Source organism: Anomaloglossus baeobatrachus, chromosome 2 (genome assembly GCF_048569485.1).
Source record: "Anomaloglossus baeobatrachus isolate aAnoBae1 chromosome 2, aAnoBae1.hap1, whole genome shotgun sequence".
In the NCBI taxonomy this organism is placed as follows: domain Eukaryota; kingdom Metazoa; phylum Chordata; class Amphibia; order Anura; family Aromobatidae; genus Anomaloglossus; species Anomaloglossus baeobatrachus.
This window is the reverse complement of record NC_134354.1, coordinates 423,262,959-423,288,818: the sequence shown is the minus strand read 5'-3', so window position 1 is coordinate 423,288,818 and position 25,860 is coordinate 423,262,959. Positions and strand designations below refer to the sequence as shown.

The following is a 25,860-nucleotide window of genomic DNA, read 5'->3' as shown; positions in this document are numbered from 1 at the left end:
GGCAGGCTCACCTTGGCAAGTATGATATCCATTAACATTGCCTACTGTGCTCACTGAGGTCGCCAGAACAGAACCTGGACAGGACAAGAAGACAAAGCAAGGACATCACAAATGTGATACAAGCACAGACAAAGGCACAGCACACCGGACAATACACTTCACAAAATAGAATGAGCCCCATAGATAATGGAAACCATAACACTAACTGGTATTCGGCACGGCTTCTTCACGTATCATAAAATCTAATCATCAATAATAATAATCTTTATTTCTATAGCACCAACATATTCTGCAGCGCTTTACAATTCAGGAGGATCATATACAAACAAGTAACAGTTATAGAAAATACATTAATTAGAGGGGAAAAAAGACAACCCTGCTCGTGAGAGCTTACAATCTACAATGAGAAAGTGCTTATTTACAATGACAATTTAGCCATCTCAAGGAAATGGGGGATAGATAATGGCTTGCTGGACCAGTTGGTCAGAACCTTGAGATGCACTTGGGTGCCATGGAGTTTGACGTGGGGTTATGTTCTGAGAAGACCACACTTTCAGTAAAGGTGGACATATAATATAATATAATATTAATATTTATTCATTTCTATAGCACTGTTAGTTCCACAGCACTTTACATACATTGGTAACACTGTCCCCATTGGGGCTCACAATGTAGAGTCCCTATCTGTATGTCTTTGCAGTGTGGGAGGAAACCCACACAAACACGGGGAGAACATACAAACTCCTTGCAGATGTCATCCTTAGTGGGATTTGAACCCAGGAACCCAGTGTTGCAAGACTGCAGTGCTAACCACTGAGCCACCACAAAACTGCAGTGCTAACCACTGAGCCACCACAAAACTGCAGTGCTAACCACTGAGCTACCACAAGACTGCAGTGCTAACCACTGAGCCACCCATATACCTACAATAGCGGTCAGCAAACAGCAATGGCTCTCATCTGGACCCCATATACATGCACGGCTCTAAGTGGGGAGAGCTGAACAAGCCCTGCCAGATATCTCTTGTAGGAGCTTATCTCCATGAGAAGCATATATATATATAATATATATATATATATATATATATATATATATATATATATTATATATATATACACACACACACACACACACACAACTAGGCATACTAAAAGGGAACCTATCGATTCATACTGTCCAATCTACTTGCAGCATGAATCAGAGCCTGGTGGCACGATTGCAGCCAGGTATGTTTTTATAGTATAGTTAGTTTGAAGATCTGTCAGCGGACCATAGGAAGATCGCCCCCGGTCATCTTCTCCCCACACCACTTTAGTTGATTGACGGGTCTCTTCCATGGGCTTTGGGCAGAATGAATCGACTGACAGGTTCCATTGAAATTCAAAATGTGTGATACTTAATTTACCCAATATCTTTACACCCCCATATATACGATAGTGTAATGATCCTGCTAAAGTGTGCGTGGTCACCTTATAAGCAACACATTAATGATGTCCATTTATCCAATAAATGATAATCCACTATCAGAGGATCTATATTATAACTATACAACATTTACACATGTGCCCAGCACTTAAGAACCAGGACTATGGCCAACAGCTACGGTATATCTCTGAACAAGTTTGCATAAGAAAATGATTGGAGCAGAAGAGTTAATACAATCTGCAGTACTGTAGATAACTGCTCTTGTATTGCTGCCTGCATGGTGAAGAATGAGTAAGGGCATGCGGGCCAAATCCACCACGATGGACTGAAATGGCCAGTTAGGCCAAGTGATATAATATGTAATGGGGACAGCAACCCAAGATTTTAACATTTTCCCTTTGGAGGAAATAACTGCTAGGTGTCTGGAAACGGCTTCTCTTCCTCTTAAAATAAACATGCATGTTCTGCTTACCCGAGCATGCATGTGTATGGGGACGTTCCTTGGAGAATGAATGGTGCAGAGGTACACGTGCTCAAGTGGCAGAGAAATCAGTTCTCGGGATTTGGAAAGGGTTCCAGAAGTGAGACCCCCCCAGGGATCAGTAAATAATCTAACAAACTATGAGTAGGGAATAATTTATAATCTTGGTACAAAGCTTTAAATACTAACTTTTTGTGCTTCCGACAAAATACAGTATTGTAAAAATCGATAAATCAGATACAAATGCATCCTAGAACCAAAAGATCACGTCATGAATAGTGTTTGTCCGATAACATTACGCCTGCTTGGTATAAGTAACCCATCTATGAACGTCTTACAATGTACAAGTCTACAACACATGGCAGTGCTATAGGAGTAGCTCCTAGTAATCTGCTTAGACTGCGGCACCTGCCGTGGAGTATACACATTCACCTTTCCATAAACAGAACAGGGTTTTACTACTAAGCTAAGTTTATTTCTTATGTATTACCACTGCTATATTCTGTCCTAATTATGCCATAATTGAGGGTTTCTAGTCACATAAAGCTAAAGCACTGCATAATAAGCATAATACAGATTCTCTTACAAACGTCCTATATTTGGAGATGCCGTTTTAGCTTCTGAAGTATATATTGGAGGTGTAGACAGCCTCCTTTTTCTGAACGTGCTCTCCTCCCATCAGCCAAAGGGGGGTCTTTAATTAGTGCTAGATCCTATCTGCCCATATATTGTAGACTTGTAGTCCATGAGAGGCAAGACACTAGTATAGCGTCCCATCAGAGAAAGGTCACCTTGATGGGCATACAAAAATTGGCCAATTTCTGTGTAAACAACCTTCATTTTTCTAAGTATATTCTATATAGCATTAATGCAGTTTACATATTCTATATTTGCATATGTCATGGCACTTACAGAATGCCGCTGTATCCTTTTCTTTAGGTTTGTGTAGTTTTAGCAGTTAGCACCTGTTCACACTTGCTATATTTGGAGATGCAGTTTTTTGTTTTTGCAATCTCTCCTAGCCTGAGCTACTGACTTGTAGCTCTTGTCTACACTGATACCTTTTAACAAAAAGCAGCTACTAAAACCAGGTCAAGATAAGGTTTTTAGCCTCTGAATAGGAATGTATGTGTTCTCCAGTTAGGCCGGGGCCACACGGGGATTACTACGACCCTTGCATGACACTCGGCTCACGCTGGCACCATAGAGGGAGCCAAGTGTCATGTGAGTGTCACTGCGACTGAAGTCCGATCGTGCAATCAAAACCACAGCTGCGGGGGGAGGTCCGGCGCTGCGGAGGGGCGGGTCGGCGCTGAGGAGGGGAGGGATTTATCTATATCTCTCCTCCATAGCCGGCTATTGCCATTCTTGTCCTGCACTCACGGTACAACAGTGTAATGCGAGTGCAGCGCAATGTTTCTCTTGCACCATAGACTTGAATGGATGCGAGAGAAACAAGGATCACATTGCACCCGCAGCATGCTGCGACTGTTTTCTCAGTCTGATTAGAGCTGAGAAAATAATCGCTCATGGGTGCTGGCACAAAGTAATATTGGTCCAAGTGGAATGCGATTTTTTTTATCGAATTCCACTCGTTCCGTTTTTCTCGCAGTGTGTCCTAGGCCTTGGTAAGAATTAATGATGAGCGAGCATGCTCGCCATTGCTTGCTACTCAATCTAGCATCGGGGTTCTCGGGTGCAAGTCAGATACTGAGTATAATGGAAGTCAATGGGAAACTGAAGCATTTCTCGATTGAGTAACTAACAGAGGCGAGCATGCTCAATCATCACTAACAATAATTTAATGATTGGTGGAGGTCTGAGCGCTGGAACTCTCGCCTGTCGGGAGAATGGGAAATTTCTAACCCCATTACAAAGTAGGATGCCTGACCCCACTCCATTCATTCTCTATATGACTGCCGGAAAAAGGCAAGCGCAGGACTCGGCAGCCACATAGGGCATGATCGGACCGTCAGGTAGAGCATGTGCTCTACCGTCTGCTACAAGAAACAACTTCCCAGCCTACTGTATGTCAATCACAGTGCTGGGGCAGGATGGAGGAGACTGAATATCGGTGACTGCTGAATTACCTCCTTAACAAAATAAGCGTTTTTTAAAGAAAGGAGGGCAACAATTCAACAAGCATTGTTTAAAGATTGTGACACAATAGGGGCATTAAATGGGCATGGTTGTTGTAGTGACAGATCCGCTTTACCATTTAAAACCAAGAGGTATTTGGACCCCTAGTTGTAGATTAGTCATGCACATGATAAATGGATACGTGTCAAAATTTCCCGCCGATTAGACTCGGCATCCTGCGCTTCTAACCAATAATTACTACAGCACAATAATGAAGATCTATTCTTAACTAAATGAAGTCGCTACCAGAAGTCCGAGATAGAAATAGAAATCCACATTCAAATCACACATTTCATGTTTGCTCAAAGGACACAATTAGTATATAACGGCACAGACCCGTAGGGGGGCAGCCTAGAATATCTGCTTTAAATAATAAAAGGTTAGCCCTAAACTGACCACTTTGTTTAGAAGTGATATCCTAACTGTGCAGCTATTAAAATGTCTAATTGCGAACTGTAGAAATGCAATCTTATAAATGTGCCCCTGGTATGTCTTGTGTAATGGCAGTAACCGACAATGCAAAGCTGCCCCAGTGTCATGTTTGGCACATACCACAGCTTCGGGGAGAAGCACAAGTCACTTATGATATACAGTGGTACCTCGCTTAACGAGTAACCCACATAACGAGAATTTCGCTTAACAAGCAAAGCTTTCTGTAAATTTGTAACCCGCTTTACGAGAAAGCTTTGCTGTACGAGCGAAATCCTCACTGCACACACTTCCGGTTCCGTACATCCACCGTGCTCTAACCCGCTCTTGCAGTCCACACAAACACACACATGTAAACACAAACACACACATGTACACACAAACACACACGCACGCACGCACACACATACAGTATTATACTCACCTTACCTTCCGTTCCACCGCCGGGCTCATGGTTCTTGTAGTTCCCGGGTATATCGTGGCGAACTACAAGTACAATGAGGCCGGCGGTGGAACGGAAGGGAAGGTGAGCATATAATATGTGTACCTTCCGTTTCATCGCCGGTCTCCTGGGTCCTGTAGTGCGCCGCTTCGCTCCACTCCACTCCACTCTACTCCAGGCATCAGCATCCATAGCGACGAAGCAAGAACTTCCTGGTTCCTGTCACCGCTACTCAAAGGCAGCGCGCTGGCCAATCAGAGGCAAGCGGCTCTGCCTTTGACGTCAGCGCTCTGGCAGGAAGAACCGCCCTCGTCGTTATGGTTACCTGATACACGGCCCGCACCGGAGAACAGCAAGTCCCAGGAGACCAGCGATGGAACAGAAGGTAAGGTGAGCTATGTGCATGTGTGCTTGTGTGTTTGTGTGTGTTTGTACATGTTTGTGTGTGTTTGTGCATGTGAGAAAAGTGATAGAATAGGGGACCAGGATGGGACATTTAACACATTGTGGAACGAATTGTCTGCATTGCAATGATTTCCTATGGGAAATCTTGCTTTGCTGAACGAGTAACTTGATTAACAAGCACAGTCCCAGAACGGATTGTTCTCATTAAGCAAGGTTCCACTGTATGACCATATAGATGAAACAATTGGGGCTCACAGCTGCTGCTTTTTTATTAGAGGAGTGAGTGTGTCTGACAGTCACCAGTCCTATGAGCGCATCATACATCAAGTCAGTAACATATAAACTCTGGCAGGGAAACGTGCCACCTCCGGCAGGGAAACGTGCCACCTCCGGCAGGGAAATGCGCCACCTCAGGCAGGGAAACGCGCCACCTCCGGCAGGGAAATGCGCCACCTCCGGCAGGGAATCTCATTATCATTTCATTCATGATTCTCGTTCTGTATAAACACCTGTCTGATATGGTTTGCTAGTAGATAAGATTCGTTTACACAAGCCTATAAAGTCAAGAATTCACCTTATGCCTCTGTGCTCCTGTACAGTACCCTGCCTGACTGATTTTTATCTTCTGCCATCAACATCAGTACAGCTGCAGTGTGGTTTTACATCCTAAGTTGGTAATCGCAAAGTTCAACTGTCCTGCCATCCTTCACAATGGCAAAGAAGAGTTGTGCCTGTTGATATATATGGCAGAAGAAAGAAGGGAATTTTGTTTACTTACCGTAAATTCCTTTTCTTCTAGCTCCTATTGGGAGACCCAGACAATTGGGTGTATAGCTTCTGCCTCCGGAGGCCACACAAAGTATTACACTTTAAAAAGTGTAACCCCTCCCCTCTGCCTAAACACCCTCCCGTGCATCACGGGCTCATCAGTTTTGGTGCAAAAGCAGGAAGGAGGAAACTTATAAATTGGTCTAAGGTAAATTCAATCCGAAGGATGTTCGGAGAACTGAAACCATGAACCAAAAGAACAATTCAACATGAACAACATGTGTACACAAAAGAACAACAGCCCGAAGGGAACAGGGGCGGGTGCTGGGTCTCCCAATAGGAGCTAGAAGAAAAGGAATTTACGGTAAGTAAACAAAATTCCCTTCTTCTTTGTCGCTCCATTGGGAGACCCAGACAATTGGGACGTCCAAAAGCAGTCCCTGGGTGGGTAAAAGAATACCTCGATAAAAAGAGCCGAAAAACGGCCCCCTCTTACAGGTGGGCGACCGCCGCCTAAGGACTCGCCTACCTAGGCTGGCATCTGCCGAAACATAGGCATGCACCTGATAGTGTTTCGTGAAAGTGTGCAGACTCGACCAGGTAGCCGCCTGACACACCTGCTGAGCCGTAGCCTGGTGCCGCAATGCCCAGGATGCACCCACGGCTCTGGTAGAATGGGCTTTCAGCCCTGAAGGAATCGGAAGCCCAGAAGAACGGTAGGCTTCAATAATCGGTTCCTTGATCCACCGAGCCAAGGTTGACTTGGAAGCCTGCGACCCCTTACGCTGGCCAGCGACAAGGACAAAAAGCGCATCAGAATGGCGCAGGGGCGCCGTGCGAGAAATGTAGAGCCGGAGTGCTCTCAGGAGATCTAACAAGTGCAAATCCTTTTCACATTGGTGAACTGGATGAGGGCAAAAAGAAGATAAGGAGATATCCTGATTGAGATGAAAAGGGGATACCACCTTAGGGAGAAATTCCGGGACCGGACGCAGAACCACCTTATCCTGGTGAAACACCAGGAAGGGGGCTTTGCATGACAGCGCTGCTAGCTCAGACACTCTCCGAAGTGATGTGACTGCCACTAGGAAGGCCACCTTCTGCGAAAGGCGTGATAGAGAGACATCCCGCATCGGCTCGAAAGGTGGTTTCTGAAGAGCCGTTAGCACCCTGTTAAGATCCCAGGGTGCCAGCGGACGCTTGTAAGGTGGGACTATGTGGCAAACTCCCTGCAGGAACGTGCGGACCTGCGGAAGCCTGGCTAGACGCTTTTGAAAAAACACGGAAAGCGCCGATACTTGTCCCTTGAGAGAGCCGAGAGACAAACCCTTGTCCATTCCGGATTGAAGGAAAGAAAGAAAAGTGGGTAAGGCAAACGGCCAGGGGGTAAAACCCCGATCAGAGCACCAGGATAAGAAGATCCTCCAAGCCCTGTGATAGATCTTGGCGGACGTTGGTTTCCTGGCTTGTCTCATAGTGGCAATGACATCTTGAGATAACCCTGAGGACGCTAGGAGCCAGGACTCAATGGCCACACAGTCAGGTTGAGGGCCGCAGAATTCAGATGGAAAAATGGCCCTTGAGACAGCAAGTCTGGTCGGTCTGGGAGTGCCCACGGTTGACCCACCGTGAGGTGCCACAGATCCGGGTACCACGACCTCCTCGGCCAGTCTGGAGCGACGAGGATGGCGCGGCGGCAGTCGGACCTGATCTTGCGTAACACTCTGGGCAGCAGTGCCAGAGGAGGAAATACATAAGGCAGTCGAAACTGCGACCAATCCTGAACTAATGCGTCCGCCGCCAGAGCTCTGTGATCTTGAGACCGTGCCATGAATGCCGGGACTTTGTTGTTGTGCCGAGACGCCATGAGGTCGACGTCCGGCGTTCCCCAGCGGCAACAGATCTCTTGAAACACGTCCGGGTGAAGAGACCATTCCCCTGCGTCCATGCCCTGGCGACTGAGAAAGTCTGCTTCCCAGTTTTCTACGCCCGGGATGTGAATTGCGGAGATGGTGGAGGCTGTGGCTTCCGCCCACAGCAGAATCCGCCGAACTTCTTGGAAGGCTTGACGACTGCGTGTGCCGCCCTGGTGGTTGATGTACGCGACCGCCGTGGCGTTGTCCGACTGTATGCGGATCTACCTGCCCTCCAGCCACCGATGGAACGCCTTTAGGGCTAGATACACTGCCCTTATCTCCAGAACATTGATCTGAAGGGAGGACTCTGTCGGAGTCCAGGTTCCCTGAGCCCTGTGGTGGAGGAAGACCGCTCCCCACCCCGACAGACTCGCGTCCGTCGTGACCACAGCCCAGGATGGGGGCAGGAAGGATTTTCCCTTCGACAAAGAAGTGGGAAGAAGCCACCACTGAAGAGAGGTTTTGGCTGCCAGTGAAAGAGAGACGTTCCTGTCTAGGGACGTCGACCTCCTGTCCCATTTGCGGAGAATGTCCCATTGAAGTGGACGCAGATGAAACTGCGCAAAGGGAACTGCCTCCATCGCTGCCACCATCTTCCCTAGGAAGTGCATGAGGCGCCTCAAGGGGTGTGACTGGGCCCGAAGGAGAGAGTGCACCCCTGTCTGCAGCGAACGCTGTTTGTCCAGCGGAAGCTTCACTATCGCTGAGAGAGTATGAAACTCCATCCCGAGGTAAGTCAGTGATTGGGTCGGTGTCAATTTTGACTTTGGGAAATTGATGATCCACCCGAACCTCTGGAGAGTCTCCAGAGCAATGGTCAGGCTGTGTTGACATGCCACCCGGGAGGGTGCCTTGACTAGGAGATCGTCTAAGTAAGGGATCACCGAGTGGCCCTGAGAGTGTAGGACCGCCACCACGGATGCCATGACCTTGGTGAAGACCCGTGGGGCTGTCGCCAGGCCGAAAGGCAGTGCCACAAACTGAAGGTGTTCGTCCCCGATGGCGAAGCGCAGGAAGCGTTGATGCTCTGGTGCAATCGGCACATGGAGATAAGCATCCCTGATGTCGATTGATGCTAGGAAGTCTCCTTGGGACATCGAGGCGATGACAGAGCGGAGAGATTCCATCCGGAACCGTCTGGTTCTCACGTGTCTGTTGAGCAGTTTGAGGTCCAGAACGGGGCGGAATGATCCGTCCTTTTTTGGCACCACGAACAAGTTGGAGTAAAAACCGCGACCACGTTCTTGAATGGGAACGGGGATCACAACTCCTTCTGCCTTCAGAGTGTTCACCGCCTGAAAAAGTGCATCGGCTCGCTCGGGGGGCGGAGATGTTCTGAAGAAACGAGTCGGAGGACGAAAGCTGAGCTCTATCCTGTAACCGTGAGACAGAATGTCTCTCACCCATCGGTCTTGGACATGTGGCCACCAGGCGTCGCAAAAGCGGGAGAGCCTGCCACCGACCGAGGATGCGGTTTGGGGAGGCCGAAAGTCATGAGGAGGCCGCCTTGGAGGCGGTTCCTCCGGCGGTCTTTGGAGGACGTGACTTAGACCGCCATGCAGAAGAGTTCCTCTGGCCCTTCTCTGACCTGTTGGACGTGGAGGATTGGGACCTGGCTGAGGGCCGAAAGGACCGAAACCTCGATTGAATTTTTCGTTGCTGAGGTCTGTTTGGTTTGGACTGGGGTAAGGACGAGTCCTTTCCCTTGGATTGTTTAATAATTTCATCCAATTGCTCGCCAAACAAACGGTCGCCAGAAAATGGCAAACCGGTTAAGAACTTCTTGGAAGCAGAGTCTGCCTTCCATTCGCGTAGCCACATGGCCCTGCGGACTGCCACCGAATTGGCGGACGCTACCGCTGTACGGCTCGCTGAGTCCAGGACGGCGTTCATGGCGTAGGACGAAAAGGCCGACGCCTGAGAAGTCAAAGACACAACTTGCGGAGCAGAGGTACGTGTGACTGCATTAATCTCAGACAGACAAGCTGAGATAGCTTGGAGTGCCCACACGGCTGCAAAGGCCGGAGCAAAAGACGCGCCTATGGCTTCATAGATGGATTTCATCAGGAGCTCTATTTGCCTGTCAGTGGCATCCTTGAGCGATGAACCATCTGCCACTGATACTACGGATCTAGCCGCCAGTCTAGAGACTGGAGGATCCACCTTGGTACACTGAGCCCAACCCTTAACTACGTCAGGGGGGAAGGGGTAACGTGTGTCATTAAGGCGCTTAGTAAAGCGCTTGTCCGGAAATGCTCTGTGCTTCTGGACAGCATCTCTGAAGTTAGAGTGATCGAAAAACGCACTCCGTGTACGTTTGGGAAACCTAAACTGGTGTTTCTCCTGCTGCGAAGCCGACTCCTCTATAGGTGGAGTTGGGGGAGAAAGATCTAGCACCTGGTTGATGGACGCTATAAGGTCATTTACTATGGCGTCCCCTTCAGGTGTATCAAGATTGAGAGCAACGTCAGGATCAGAGCCCTGAGCTGCGACCTCCGCTTCATCCTCCAGAGAGTCCTCATGCAGAGACCCCGAACAGCGTGATGAAGTCGGGGAAGGTTCCCAGCGAGCCCGCTTAGCCGGTCTGGGACTGTGGTCCGTGTCGGAGTCCTCCCCGTGGGACCTAGGTGTCACCCCAGGAGCACTCTGCTGCGCCGACCGAGAGGGGCCTGGGGGCGATGAACTCACAGTACCCGGGGCCTGTGTTACCGATCTGGACTGCAAGGCTTCTAGTATCTTAGCAGACCATCTGTCCATAGATTGTGAAAGCGACTCAGAGTTTCTCAGCTAGAACTGCAAACTCTGTCCCTGCCACCTGGACAGTGGAAGCCGGCGGTTCTACCTGAGCCGAGGGTCCCACCAGTGCCCGAGGCTCCGGCTGAGTGAGTGCCACAGGGGCCGAGCATTGCACACAGTGAGGGTAGGTGGAACCTGCAGGTAACATAGCCGCACAAGAGGTACAGGTTGCAAAATAAGCCTGTGCCTTGGCACCCTTGCTCTTTGCGGACGACATGCTGTAGTCTCCTCTGAGAGTGATCACTGAGGGTATATAGCCAAAAGCAAAACAATGCGGCCGAACAGAGAAAATGTATACAAATATATATATATATATAACACCAACCAGACCACAATATATATATGTATATGGAGGCTCAATTGCACCAACAATGAATATAACACCAAAAAATATGTGCAAGCCAAGTAGTAAAAGCGTATAATTTTTATTACATTAAATAACCAAAAATATAAACAAACAATGGATCAGCCCAGAAGGACGGATGATATAATGGGAGACATAGGGCACTTGTTATTGAATACCGGATTATCAAAGAATAGGCAATGCATATTAAAGTAAGAGCAATCTAACTGGCTACAGCCCCTTTGAGTAGTTATAGTAGTTATAAATATATATGTATATATACTACGGGACTGCAAACAGAAGCAGCATTAACATCATAACGTATGAAGGGCATTTACCAACGAGTCCGGAGAAGTAATAGTGCCGCAGCCTCACACCAACACACTGACGCGCGTTTCGCACCCCCAAGGTGCTTCGTCCAGGAGTCCAGGAGTCCTGGACGAAGCACCTTGGGGGTGCGAAACGCGCGTCAGTGTGTTGGTGGGAGGCTGCGGCACTATTACTTCTCCGGACTCGTTGGTAAATGCCCTTCATACGTTCTGATGTTAATGCTGCTTCTGTTTGCAGTCCCGTAGTATATATACATATATATTTATAACTACTATAACTACTCAAAGGGGCTGTAGCCAGTTAGATTGCTCTTACTTTAATATGCATTGCCTATTCTTTGATAATCCGGTATTCAATAACAAGTGCCCTATGTCTCCCATTATATCATCCGTCCTTCTGGGCTGATCCATTGTTTGTTTATATTTTTGGTTATTTAATGTAATAAAAATTATACGCTTTTACTACTTGGCTTGCACATATTTTTTGGTGTTATAAATAAATATATATATATATATATATATACACTTCGGCACCCAAGGGGGGCCAGCACCGGGTAACCGGTGTGGCTTACCGACCGCCCAAAGCGGTTGTGTGTCCACCAGATTCCCTGCCTGGGCCTCCCAGAGCTGCAGAGCTCGTTCTGAAATCCTCCACCGGCAGAAGTGAGGAGGGAGCCGTGGGCGTGACTAATAAAGTGCGGGAATCTGGTGCCCCACAGTGCTCAGTGAGGGGGGAGGAGAACACCTAAGTATGCTCCAGCCCTCACTGCCGACGTCCAGTCGACCGTCCCGCCCTTACCCCTGACTGGCAGGCCCGGGGGCGGGAGTTATGGTACTAGGCCGCAGAAGCCGGGGACTAAATTTAATAACGCGGCCGGCGCGGTAGTCCCGGTCGTCACAAAAAAACAGCAGCCGCTGCAGCGTCTGTAACACAGGCGCTCCATGCACCGTCCCCAAGGGGACACAGAGTACCTTTTAGATGCAGGGCCTGTCCGTGATGATACCCAGTCTCCTGTCCGTCAGATTCCCCCAGGGGCTGCGGAGGGAGCCCGGTCCCAGTGAATGGTGACCGGTTAGGATCCCACTTCTCCCAGAGCCTCTAAGGGATGGGGAAGGAAAAACGGCATGTGGCTCCAGCCTTTGTACCCGCAATGGGTACCTCAACCTTAACAGCACCGCCGACTTAGTGGGGTGAGAAGGGAGCATGCCGGGGGCCCTGTTGGGGCCCTCTTTTCTTCCATCCGATACAATCAGCAGCTGCTGCTGACTAAAATGGGAGCTTGAGTGAATGTGTGCCTCCTTCAACACAAAGCATAAAACTGATGAGCCCGTGATGCACGGGAGGGTGTATAGGCAGAGGGGAGGGGTTACACTTTTTAAAGTGTAATACTTTGTGTGGCCTCCGGAGGCAGAAGCTATACACCCAATTGTCTGGGTCTCCCAATGGAGCGACAAAGAAATACTCTGTCATATGCATCAACTGAGTGGCATTTGCAGTTTCAAATCATTGGTCTCTCAAATAATCTCTGCACCTGAACGCAGAGCCCCATCCTGCAGTATTCAGCCCACTGAATAAAGCACATCACCCGGTATCTATCTGTCCCCTTTATACACTGCCCATGCTGCATTATCTCTCTCATGTTTGTCACCTCTGTATGCATTCCCATCCTAAAGTATATCACTCCTCAAACCTCTGCATACAGCCCCATTATGCAGTATGTCACTCCTTTCAGCCAGCCTTATACAGAGCCCCATCACTCTTTTCATTACCTCTATACACAGCCTCATCCTGTACAGTATTACTTCACTCAGTTCCTATATATAAAAGCCCCATCCTTCAGAATATCTTTTACTTTACAAGCACACAGGCATACCGATGATTCCTAGTATGAGCTCTGCACTGAAATTAATCAGGCTCCGCTCCATTCCATAACATCATCCCTCACAGTAGGAGCTCAGTTTTGCGGTCTGCACTGTGCAGGTTTAACCAGGGCCCCTGAAATTACAGGACAATTCCTAGGAAAATGAGGGGTAAATAGAGCCTGTAAGGGCATCCTTTATAGGATAATATGTGCAAACGGTGCAGATTTAAAAAGGAGTTATACTGATTAATAAATGTGTACATTATTATAAAACCATACTGTGATTTTGGGAATAAACCCTTTAAGAATAGTGGAATATGTTACAAGACATTCCAAAAACTTGCCATATCTTAGAATTAGAATCAATTCTGATGTCCTATACCTGCATTACATAAAGGCACAGGTAGAAAGGCTGGAGCACAAACATTGGCAAAAGGAAAGTTGAAGGTTAAATTCTGGCAAAAGAAACCCATGGGTATGGAGGAGTGAAAGAAACGAGGAAGTTCAATAAAAGTGTGAAGACCAAAAAGACAATATCTCAGCTTACCTCTCTGAAGTTGGCTTTCTGATGCCGTTATCTCCATAATCCTGCTCTCCAATTCAGATCCCTTTTGTGTAATGATTTCCACTTGAGGACCCTTTATTTTCCATTCTTTTAAGATATCCTGTAAAGATAAACCCAAAATTATGGTGATATCAACCTCATCTAGCAGTTTACAAGTGTATGGAGTTAAGGCCCAGTCACAAACAACGACTTACCAGCGATCCCGACAACAATACTTCCTGATAAGGATCGCTGGTAAGTCGCTGGTGAGAGGTCACACAGTCAGACCTTACCAACGACGCAGTAGCAACCTGTATAATGATCTCTGCTGTCATTGGGACCCTGTCACACAGTGTCAAACATAGCGATGAGTCCTGCCCAGCAGGACATCGCCTTTGAAGAAAATGGTCCAGGACATTCAGCAACAACCGGCGACCTCACAGCAGGGGCCAGGTCGTTGTTGGATGTCTCACACAGCGATATCGCTAGCAACATCGCTGTTGCGTCACAAAAAATGTGACTCAGCAGCGATCTCGCTAGCGATGTCGCTTAGTGAGACGTGGCCTTTAGAATATAAACACATCCATGGGATAACCTTAGTAATTTGATCATTTATTTACTTGTAGTCTTCAAAATGAGCCATATGATGGCTAATTAATGCTAATCATACCATATACACAAATTTCCTAGCAGCAGATACAGTCAGTATCTAAATAGGTTCACCATGAACCCTTATATTATTGCTCAGACATTTTTCCAAAAGTGGATATTCCTGTATCAAGGGATAGCATATCACCCACTAAGATAAGGCATTACTTGTCGATTGGTAGTGGTTCTGAACACACAGTAATAATAGAAAATATATAACCAGAACTCTCTGAGAATCTGAATGTAATCTGACCAATTCTTGATGTTCTAGTTTGTTTATAACATATTACAAGAGAGAAATTGTTGCACATAAGACTATTAAAATGGTAAAAGTTCATGGCAGGACTTATTAATGTAAAGCATCACTCCAGTGTTTTTGGGTTTTTTTTTCTCAGCGTTGAAGTGGTGCTATTAATCTAGGTTCCTGCCCATACTCTTATACTCTTACCCTCCGGCAACTTCACGTTTTAGCGATGCTGCAACAGTCCCGAAAGCCATCTTGTGACTACAACTTCTCGCTGGCTAGAAGTGAGAAGTTATGTCACAATCTCTGCAAGTCTATGAGTGCCAAATGAGAACAGAACGAGGCTCTCATAGAGTTCAACTGAAGGAGTGACCTCAAGTGTGCTCCATGAAACACTGCAGCAAACCGGCAGGTCACAAACTACAGATGACCAACTGTAGTGGTGCAGATAGAAGGTGCAGATAGCAGCAGGTGAGGATAGAGTAGGTCAAGGAACTTCGATTAGAAGCACCACTCCATCGGTAAAATTAAAAAACCAACAGAATACACTTGGAGTACTGCTTTAACTATAAATTATATTATTTCACATGGATTACCTGGACTTGCTGTAGTAAGATCTGTAATTCAAGCGATCCATGAGAACCTTCGCAGGATGGCACACTGTCTTCACCATCTTTTAGCCACTTCCTCATACTACCAACCAGTCTCTTGAACTCTTCCAGCTCTTCCTGGCAAGATGTCGCATCCCGTTGTCTGATGCAGAATAAAAGTTGCTTAAACACAGTCAATATGAAGAAAACCATAAACACTGAACTACATGTAAAATAAGTACCTTTCTCTTGCTGCCTCCTGGAGATCCTGAAAAGCCTTCTTCAGGGTCTGAACCTTCTGTAAGTGCTCAGATGTATCGATAAGCAAAGGGCAGGAGCTCAGATCCTTCACCAGATGTTCAAGAGTATCCAGTTGCTGTTCCTGTTGCTTTATTTCTACATTCAAATCCTACCATGAAAAGTGATAGAAGAAATAATAATGGGAATATTTAAACAACAAAAACAAAATCTTTCAGTTGTACCTTTTTTTCGGTATGAGACACTGCTGCTTTGTCTAACAAACGCTGATTAAATACTACCCAAAGTACTGCTGTGTGAGTTACGTCTTACATTGGGATTAAAACGCACAAAATAATAAAAAAAAAAAACAAAAAAACAAAAAACAACCTAATACAAACCTGGATTTGCTCTGAAAACTGAGCAATGTCTCTATCCGGCTGGTTTCCTGATGCAAGCAGCTGTGACTTTGTATCTTTAAATTCTAGTAGAGCCTCAGAGATGTGCTCATATCTTTCCACTTTTGGCAGGACCTCTTTCAGGGCAGTCTCTTGTAGGATCTGCTGCTGACACACTTTATCAAACCGTGCGGTGACGTCAGACAGCTTGGTCTGAAGGGTTGCTGCTGCTGCCTTGTCTGCTGTCTCCATGAACTTCACTACCATTTCACCGGTGGCATCTAGGCTTCCCCTTCTACCGCCAATGTCCTGTCTTAATTTCTGAAAAAAAAAAAATAATATTCACAATGGTTTTCGACAACTTTGTACCAAAATATTTTTACAATGATCTTTGGAATGCTGCTGGACATAAAAATGCTGTGAGATGGAGACGACTTATACATAGACTTTAGTGATGGGCATTAGGGGAATGGGGAGTGAGGTTTAAAAGCCCACATTGTAAAAAGATCTGCTAAGGCTACTTTCACACATCAGTTTTTTTCCATCAGGCACAATTCGGAAAAAAACGGATAAAACGGATCCGGCGCCGGATCTGTTTTATCCCCATTGATTTGTATTAGCCCCAGATTGTGCTGGATGGCCTTGCGTTGCATCCGGCTTTTGCCAGATCTGGCGTAATTGGTTAATGCGGTGGCCGGATGGAACGTCTCTTGTAACATTTTTTGTCTCTGACAAGAAACTGCATTGCGTTGGATCCGGCGTGATTTACAATTGAAGCCGATAGACGCCGGATCCGGCGTAATGCGGCAAAAACCGGATGCGGCCGCCGGATCAGTTTTTTTTTAAACTGTGCATTCTCCAATTTATTGTAAAAAAACGGACGATACGGATGCAAAAACGGATGCACCAGATCCGTTTTTTGACGGATCCAGTATACCGGATCCATAAAAAAAAAAGGATCCGGTGCATCAGTTTTTGCATATTCTGCGCCGGATCCGTTACATCAGGCACACACTGGATTGTGCCTGATGCCAAAAAACTGATGTGTGAAAGTAACTTAAGTGTCAGACTATAAAGTTGGTTTTTTTTTTCTGAAGGCTACAATATTGGCAAAAGGAATTCTGTGAGGTTATCAACACATTATATATATATATATATATGAATTGTACTATATACAGATATACAGATATATGCCTATTTATTTACCCATTTGTATGTACATATGACAAACTCCAGATATTCAAAGTCAACTATTCCTAATGAGATAAAAGAAGCAACTTTTCAGACTAGTTTACTACGTTCCTCAGGGAAATAAGGGTAACGTCAGGGGAATTGTGCCATAGCTGTAAGAGCGGTTACAGATTATGACGTATGACTGCGCTGATTTTTGTTCTGGCTGCTGTGTTTTCTTTACCACTGCCCCAATGATATGATAAACTAGTGATTGTTATCTGGTTATGAATAGATGTGTGACCTGTGGTCACACCTTAAAACAATATAGTGGACAACAGCATTGTGTTTGACTATAAGCTTTAGTATTGGAAAGAAGAGACTTCTATAATTCATGAGGACTACATCACTGTTGCCCGTTGTAAGAACAGATTAGAAACGGTCACAGATCAAGAATTGGCCTTACCATGTTTTGAGCCAGAGCTTCCTGAATTGATGTGGAGGACATAGATGACTGTTTTTGTCTCTCTTGATTCTTCTCAATTCCCTCCAACCAGTGCAAGAGGTGATCCAGGCCTTCCTGAACACTCTGAGACTGGGCTACCGACTTCTGCAGCAAATCGGAGTGAGCAGACATCTTGCTGGAGAGATCCTGGAATCTGCTTTCAATAGAATCTATGAGGATACACATGAATACATATTAACATACGGATCACAGTTACCGAGGAGTACAATAGAATCTGTCGTGGAGATACAAGCTGCTCTGATAGAGATGTTTTCACTGAGCGTACAACGTCAGCTCCTTTACTATGGTACCCTCACACACCAATGTGTTTGGAACTCAGGGCACAGGAGTGGATGATCCATCTGGATTTACAGAGATATAAGCTTCATTCTTACACGGGTTTGTACCTGTGTAACAGAGTCTACTTACACTGTGACATTTCCACTCACCAGCTTTTGCCTGGATCTTCTTGCAGTCTGGCAAAGGATCTCCCTGGATTTCCTGAAGGCCACGTACAGCCTTATGGACTTTCTCCACTTGTACTTGATGCTCTGCGATTTCACCCTGCATGCTCTAAAAACCCCAATTTTTAGAGATTCAGTCTCAGATACCGCATCAGACCTCATTTATTTGCATTGATAACTGCACCAGATAACATATTTACTTTTGCTTTCTCCAATTGTGACTGCAGAGCTGCTGGATCCGATGCTACTGGTTCTGAAAGTAACTTTGCCGCCGCTGACTCCGCGTTCTGCAGCCAGATTACTGCTGCATCTGAGCCTTCTTGGAACTGCTGGTACCGGCTCAATAAGGAATTTAAATGAGTTCCCAGCTTGGAGCACTGCAATCAACCAAATATGGGATGTAAGGACATAGCTATTATTTCTGTGGGAAAAGAATGAGTATATTACAGAACACAGAGCACTCTTCGCATCATTGCTGATTACCTTTGAATGCAAGGCACTGTATCTTTTTGAAGCATCTTCAAGTTTATTTTTCACCAAAGCTCCGGCCACTTGCACCTCCATATCTTCAGTGCACTGTTCCGCAGCTGCCTTTTCTGCATCAATGACTTTATGGCCTGCAATGGTAATGTATCGCAGATCTCCTTTATGTGAAATCACATCTTCAGAAAAATCTCCTTGCCGCTGTAGTAAGTCATGCAATGCTGTAAAGTCCGCTTCCCCGTTCTGCATGTTGTCCAATTCTTTCTCACTCTGATGAAGCCAGTTCTCAAACTCCCCATAGTCATGAATGAAGTTTTGCAGGTCATCACGAAGGCTTTGGGAATGTTTCAGTTGTAACTGGGCTTGAGATAATGAGGTAGCGTACTCCTCCTTCAGACGTGCCAGCTGGTTCTGCAACCGCTCTCTCTCCTCAGGGGATAACGTACTACCATGTTTATCTAAGAAATCTTGGGCTGATTGTATGGTCAAGATGAAGTTTTGTTGTTTGGCTAACATTTCTTGGTGCTGAGTCTACAATTGAAGAAACATAGGAAATAGAGAAGAAATGTAATAATGACTTACTGTCAAAACATTAACCCCACCTAGCTTCGAGTAACCGATAATAACAAAAATTAAAATCGACCTGAAAGTATTGTCCCTGCGATTCTTTACACCCGGCCTCTATTCTGGAGCAAAGGTTGGTATCTTTCAGCAGTCTGACACTTACCTGGGTCTATTTGGCAGTGGCGGTAAGGGGTCCCTCACACTAAGAGAGATCACACTGTAATAACGGTTAGCTAAAGTTGCCCATTCGCATTAAGCTCTCCATACATCGGAGTACTTGCTCTCAAAAGGTCTCTAGAGAACAAAAGGATCACAAGTCCAACATCGGACATCCCGATCCTTATCTCACACGACAATCATCTGTCAGGGCCCCTCAATCACATTAAAAAGTCAGTTGAACTTTTTGATAACTTTTTGATATTGGTGTAATTGGCCGATGTTCGTTGAATGTGTATAGGGGGGATTTAGAGAAAAGTTGTCAATGTTAATGAGACGTAGGCCTCTTTCACACATCAGTTTTTTGCTATTAGTCATAATCCGTTTTGTGAAGGATACCTGCGAGACTGAGAAAGAGAGAAAGAAAGAGGGAGAAAGAGAGAGAAAGAGAGAGAGAGAAAAAGAGAGGGGGAGTGAGAGAGAGAGGGAGAAAGAGGGACAAAGAGAGAGAGAGAGAGAGAGAAAGAGCGAGAAAGAGGGACAGAGAGAGGGAGAGAGAGAAAGAGGGAGAAAGAGAGGGATAAAGAGAGAAAAAGAGAGAGAGAAAGAGAGAGAGAGTGAAAGAGAGAAAGAGAAAGAGGAAGAAAGAGAGGGAGAGAGGGAGAGAGAGAGAGAGAAAGAAAGAGGGAGAGAGAGAGAGAGAGAGAGAAAGAGAGAAAGAAAGAGAAAGAAAGAGAGAAAGAAAGAGAAAGAAAGAGAGAAAGAAAGAGAAAGAAAGAGAGAAAGAAAGAGAGAAAGAAAGAGAGAAAGAAAGAGAGAAAGAAAGAGAGAAAGAAAGAGAGAAAGAAAGAGAGAAAGATGCTTTTAGATGGATCCGTCGTACGAAACGTGTTGCAAATACAAGTCAATGAGAAAAAAACGGATTGTGACTGATGGCAAAAAACTGATGTGTGAAAGGGGCCTTACTGACTAATGTGTACGGATGGAGACCTATCAACTTGCATGATGAATTTCAACACCCAATCCTTTTGTTCTCAACTGAGATAAGCTGTTCCCAAAAGCATCTGACAGCAGCTTAGTTCCTCTGTTCCTATTAAATGGTGTGATAACATGGAAAGCGGGCCAACTAGTCTAGGGAAACGAATGCCCCTACGACTAGTTAAAGGCCCTAATTAGCATAGGGAAAGCAAGGTTTAGAAGTTGTTTTTTGTTTTTTTTTAAAAAACAAAACAAAAAACCCCCACAAACATTCATACTAGTGAATAGCATTATAAAAGGGGAATACAGGGAATTTAGGGATACAGGTACATATGCTGCTGGGTTGTAGGGCATAGGAGACCTGACAGGTTCCCTTTAAAGCTTTTTTTCATATTTACTTACACATATAAATCACAAGCAGAATAGTAGGGGCCGGACTTTGAGACCTCCACTTATCACTCAATTTAGCCTTCGAAATATGCGACTGAAGAACACTGCTCCTACCTGGAGTATGGATTCAATAGAAAGCGTAGACAACCTAAGCTTTCCATTAAATCTGTGTCCCGGGCTGTGTGCATGCCCCTCCAGCAGCTGTGCGCTCCTGCCTCCTGGGCTGCTCACCTATCGAGTGTGGGGTTTTTTGTTTTGAGTGACCGGTGGCAGTCCCTGGACCAGACCCCCATCCATCTTACGGACATATGACAAATAATTACAGAAGTTTAGTTACTTTTTACAGGATTCATATCTATTCAGGCACTCACCTTTTTTCTTTCATACAAGTCGTTAATAATGTCAGCAGCGTCTTCAGGAGGAGATACAGCGGACAAGGCTTTCTTCCCGGGATCTTTGCCATCGGTAACGCTGACTTTCTGCTGGGTGCTTTTATTTGGGATAGAAGGAAGTACCTGACACAGGAGAGACTCAATCTTTCCCAGATTTTCCTTCAGTTCTTCAGCGGTTTTAGACTAACAAAAAGGGAGAATTCAAAGGTAAAAATCACACATATAACTCTAACATCTAGAAAAAAAATACAACATTTCAACATAAAAGGTAGAAAACCGGTGGCCAGAAAGCGTGTATAAACCATGGCTGTGAGCCAACAATAATCTAAGGCGCTAATCACATCTGCATTTTTTGATTCCCATAAGTGAACAGAAACTCGGAAGTAACATGTTTATGTTATACTAGAAGGTTGCCCGATTCTAACGTATCGGGTAGTCTAGAATGTGTATGTAGGGTATCAGATTGAATAATAATATAATCAGCAAGTCTTGAATAATGATGGTTCATTTCTTGCTCGTTGGTCTCCCGCTGTGAAGCACGCATCGGCGTATTTGACAGTGAGAGACCAACGATCTGAATGGGCAGGGAGCCGGCGTACACTGGTAACCTTGGGTAACTATGCAAAGCGCTTTGCTTAGTTACCCGATGTGTACCATGGTTACCAGCGTACGCCGGCTCAAGCACACATGTGTCGGGAGCCAGGGGTAAAGTGGTAACCATGGTACACATTGGGTAACTAACGAAAGCGCTTTCCATAGTTACAGGATTGTGTACCATTTGTTACCAGCGTACGTCGGTAAGCTGATAACCATGGTACACATTGGGTAACTATGCAAAGCGACAGTGCTGGTTTATTTTTTGCTTGTTGGTCTCCTGCTGTGCAGCACGCATCGGTATGTTTGACAGTGGGAGACCAATGATCTGAATGGGCAGGGAGCCGGGTTAAGCTAGTAACCATGGTACACATCGGGTAACTATGCAAAGTGGTTTCCATAGTTACCCAATGTGTACACTGGTTAACAGCGTACGCCGGCTCCGGCACACGTGTGCCGAGAGTCGGGGTAAGCTAGTAACCATGTTACACATTGGGTAACTAAGCAAAGCGGTTTCTATAGTTACCCGATGTGTACCATGGTTACCAGCGTACGCCGGCTCAGGCACACGTGTGCCGGGAGCCGGGGTAAGCTAGTGGTTTCACACATCCGGCTTTTCTTGACTTTGTCGGATGCTGCGCGCTCCTGTAGGCTGGTTTCAGACGTCCGTGTTTTAGGTACGTGTGACATGCGTTTTGTAACACGGATGTCACACGTACCCATGTTATTCTATGATGTGCTTCACATGTCCATGTTTGCACACGGACCGTGTGACTTTTCATGACCCCGCACGCACACACGCAGGTATCTTCGGCAGCACGGATGTCACACGGATGGCATACTGATGTGATCCGTGCGACATCAGTGTAAAACATACCAGAGAAAATATGGGTCTTTTTAATAAAAATATTCTCCATTTACTTCTCTTCAGCGATGCTGTCTCCGGCTCTGCTGCCTCCCGCTCCTTATTGACGCTCATTATACTCACTGAATATTCAGTGCCCTGAGGAGCTGGAAGCAGGAACAGCGCTGGGGACTTCAGTGCCGGGGACCGCATCGCTGGGTGAGTGTACAGCAGAGTATGTGCGCTATGTGTGTGTGTGTGTGTGTGTGTGTGTGTGTGTGTGTGTGTGTACATGTGCGCTATGTGTGTATACGCTCGGTGTATCCATGTGTGTCTGCTGTGTGTGTGTGTATATACATGCATGTGCGCTATGTGTGTATGCGCTCGGTGTATCTACGTGTGTCTGCTATGTGTGTATATGTGCTCAGTGTGTGTGTGTGTATACACGCATGTGCGCTGTGTGTATGCGCTCGGTGTATCCATGTGTGTCTGCTGTGTGTGTATACATGCATGTGCGCTATGTGTGTATCCGCTCGGTGTATCTATGTGTGTCTGCTATGTGTGTATATGTGCTCAGTGTGTGTGTGTATACATGCATGTGCGCTGTGTGTATGCGCTCGGTGTATCCATGTGTGTCTGCTGTGTGTGTGTGTATATACATGCATATGCGCTGTGTGTATACGCCCGGTGTATCCATGTGTGTCTGCTGTGTGTGTGTGTGTATACATGCATGTGCGCTGTGTGTATGCGCCCAGTGTATCCATGTGTGTCTGCTATGTGTGTATATGTGCTCAGTGTGTGTGTATACATGCATGTGTGCTATGTGTGTATGCGTCGGTGTATCCATGTGTGTCTGCTATGTGTGTGTGTGTGTGTATATATATACATGCATGTGTGGTATGTGTGACACGGACGTCTGAAGGCAGCCGTACATTGTACAGGACAGTGGCTGCGCCGCAACTTCCTGGTCACATGACAACACGTGATCGGAGGTTGTCGCGCGGCAACTGTAGTGTACACAGTGCAAGGGAGCGCGCCGAATGCAACAAAGTGGAGAAAAGGTAAGCGACAGTGCTGACGTGTCCCGGGAGCCGGGGTAAGCTAGTAACCATCTTACACATCGGTAACTAAGGAAAGCGGTTTCTATAGTTACCCAATGTGTACTATGGATACCAGCCTACGCCGGCTCCGGCACACGTGTGTCAGGAGGCGGGGTAAGCTAGTGGCTTTTCTCCACTTTGTCTTGCGGTATGGGCTTCAGGTGCTCCAGCAGTCACCTGGGTGTCGGGCGTCTCCGTGTGGGTTCGGGGAATGCGTGCGGGGGGACGGGGCCAGGGCGAGCATCCAATGCGTGAGGGGGCGGGGCCTGGCCAAGCGTCCAATGCGTGCAGGGGGCTGGGACGAGCGGCCAATTCATGGGGGGAGCGGGGCCAGGGCGAGCCGAGCGGCCAATCCGTGCGCGGGGGGGGGGGCGTGGCCATGCCGAGCCCGGCGGCCAATCCGCTGGTTGTCACCGTAAGGACACAATTTTAAAGCAAGACAGACAGACAGACAGACAGACAGACAGACAGACAGACAGACAGACAGACAGACAGACAGACAGACAGACAGACAGAATAATGCAATTATATATATAGATCAGCAGCGCTAGCCGGACCCAGCTGACTATAATAGGGATTGTCTGGTTTCTGTCATGTCCAACACTTTACAGGCCAACATAGAGCAGCAGGCTGCACCACTGTGTCCGCTATTTTTGGAACCATGAACACTGATGTGAACAAAGCCTGACCACGAGTATGCTCAGCTTATATATTTGCCCCATACCCTAAACAAGTCATCACAAATAAATGACTCAATGTGATACCTTTTTGGTTTCCTCTAAGACTGCGGTGCTCACGGCAGATTCCAGCTGCTTTTCGGTCTCCCCTGTTTTTTCAACCACAGACTGATACTGTTCCTTCGCCTTCTGCAACTTCCTTTGGAAGGCCTCTAGCTCTTCAGGATTCATTTTGTTTCTGTTCTGTTCAAGGAAGTTCTCTGCTGCTTTGATAGCGCTTAAAAATTGGTTCGCCCCAGCCTGGACATCCTTATGGAGTTTCTTTTTGAGAAAAAGGAATACAAAAATTAAAGAATTCTTGTAGGGGGATCTGTCACCAGGTTTCTTCTACCCCATCTGAGATCAGTATGATGTGTGGGCAGAGACCCGGATTCTAAATCTACCAGTTCTCTGAATGTTAAAGTCTGTATAACCCCACTCACTCCACTGATTGCCAGCTTTCCATGCACAAAGCTGCTAATTAGAGCTCATTAAGATGGACTACATGGTAGTAGGTTTACTAGTCCTCTAGATGATAATGTCCTGCTGATAAAACTATGGTTTTATCAAACCTACCCTTATCAGTCCAGTAAGTGACAACACTGGGGTCTCTCCCTCTCCATAATGCTGCTCTCCAATTAATGTGCTCGTGCTCAACACATCATACTAACAAAATCAAGGGAAATTTTAAAATGAGCTCGATTGATACATTACCTGCATGCTCTGGTATTGATCCTGAAGATTAGAGAGGTCCTGGGAGCTGGCATTAGTCTGGTGATCGTTCACAGCTTTTTCTATTTGTTTAGCCCATGAGCTCAAGCCTTCGAGTTCCTGGGCACACACCACCTGCTGCTCCTGAAGAGTCTGCACGGAAATAAAGATGATGATTGTACCAACATATCCGAAATGACTGATAACAGAGACTGAGGCATGCAGATCCCAGCATTACAGTCCGTGTCTGCTAGAATCTGTATGGAGCGTTTGTCTCTCATCTACATGTCCCTGTCTACTACATGAGCACGATGTGTCCCTTTAATAAGAGGCCAACTACCCTAGCCAAACAAGTAACCATACAGAGGATATTGGTGTTAACAACAGTATCAGACTGAGCAGGAAATCCTTCATTGTTAGAGGAGAGACCTGGAAAAGCAAAGCAAACAAGAGGTTAAACACGCACAAATCAGGCAACGTATGGACGAGGTTAATACGGCAAACGAACATGGATAAAACAGCAACTAGTGACGGCCTGCACCTTTACTTGCTACAGAAAAAAAAATACTTGGTATGTCATAGTGGCGTTAGAACCGACTACAGCTAAGAGGATATACTGAAAAATTACAATTTAATACAAAATTATGGTCTAGAAATCTAATCTTGTGAAGAATGATGCATAAATGACATGGATCGGAACTGAACTCTAGCCACTGTAGGACTGGACACATTTTTTTTTCCATTGACATAGCTGAATGGGGGCTTCTTTTTTGTGGGACAAAATTTAGTTTGAAGGA

General features: G+C 46.2%; 1 protein-coding gene across 20 annotated transcripts in view; it reads right to left on the bottom strand.

Annotated features, from left to right (window-relative positions):
• MACF1 (microtubule actin crosslinking factor 1) overlaps positions 1-25,860 on the bottom strand; it is a 519,073-nt gene that overhangs the window by 204,781 nt on the left and 288,432 nt on the right. For all 20 annotated transcript variants that reach the window (XM_075336189.1, XM_075336201.1, XM_075336203.1 and 17 more), the window contains 12 exons: positions 25,067-25,216; positions 24,401-24,634; positions 21,078-21,281; positions 18,619-19,149; positions 18,336-18,512; positions 18,121-18,244; positions 17,633-17,841; positions 16,000-16,317; positions 15,604-15,770; positions 15,368-15,524; positions 13,883-14,000; positions 12-74 (listed from right to left, as the gene is read on the bottom strand). In XM_075336189.1, the coding sequence (XP_075192304.1) occupies positions 12-74; positions 13,883-14,000; positions 15,368-15,524; positions 15,604-15,770; positions 16,000-16,317; positions 17,633-17,841; positions 18,121-18,244; positions 18,336-18,512; positions 18,619-19,149; positions 21,078-21,281; positions 24,401-24,634; positions 25,067-25,216 (2,452 nt within the window). The remainder of the gene's footprint in view (positions 1-11; positions 75-13,882; positions 14,001-15,367; positions 15,525-15,603; positions 15,771-15,999; positions 16,318-17,632; positions 17,842-18,120; positions 18,245-18,335; positions 18,513-18,618; positions 19,150-21,077; positions 21,282-24,400; positions 24,635-25,066; positions 25,217-25,860) is intronic.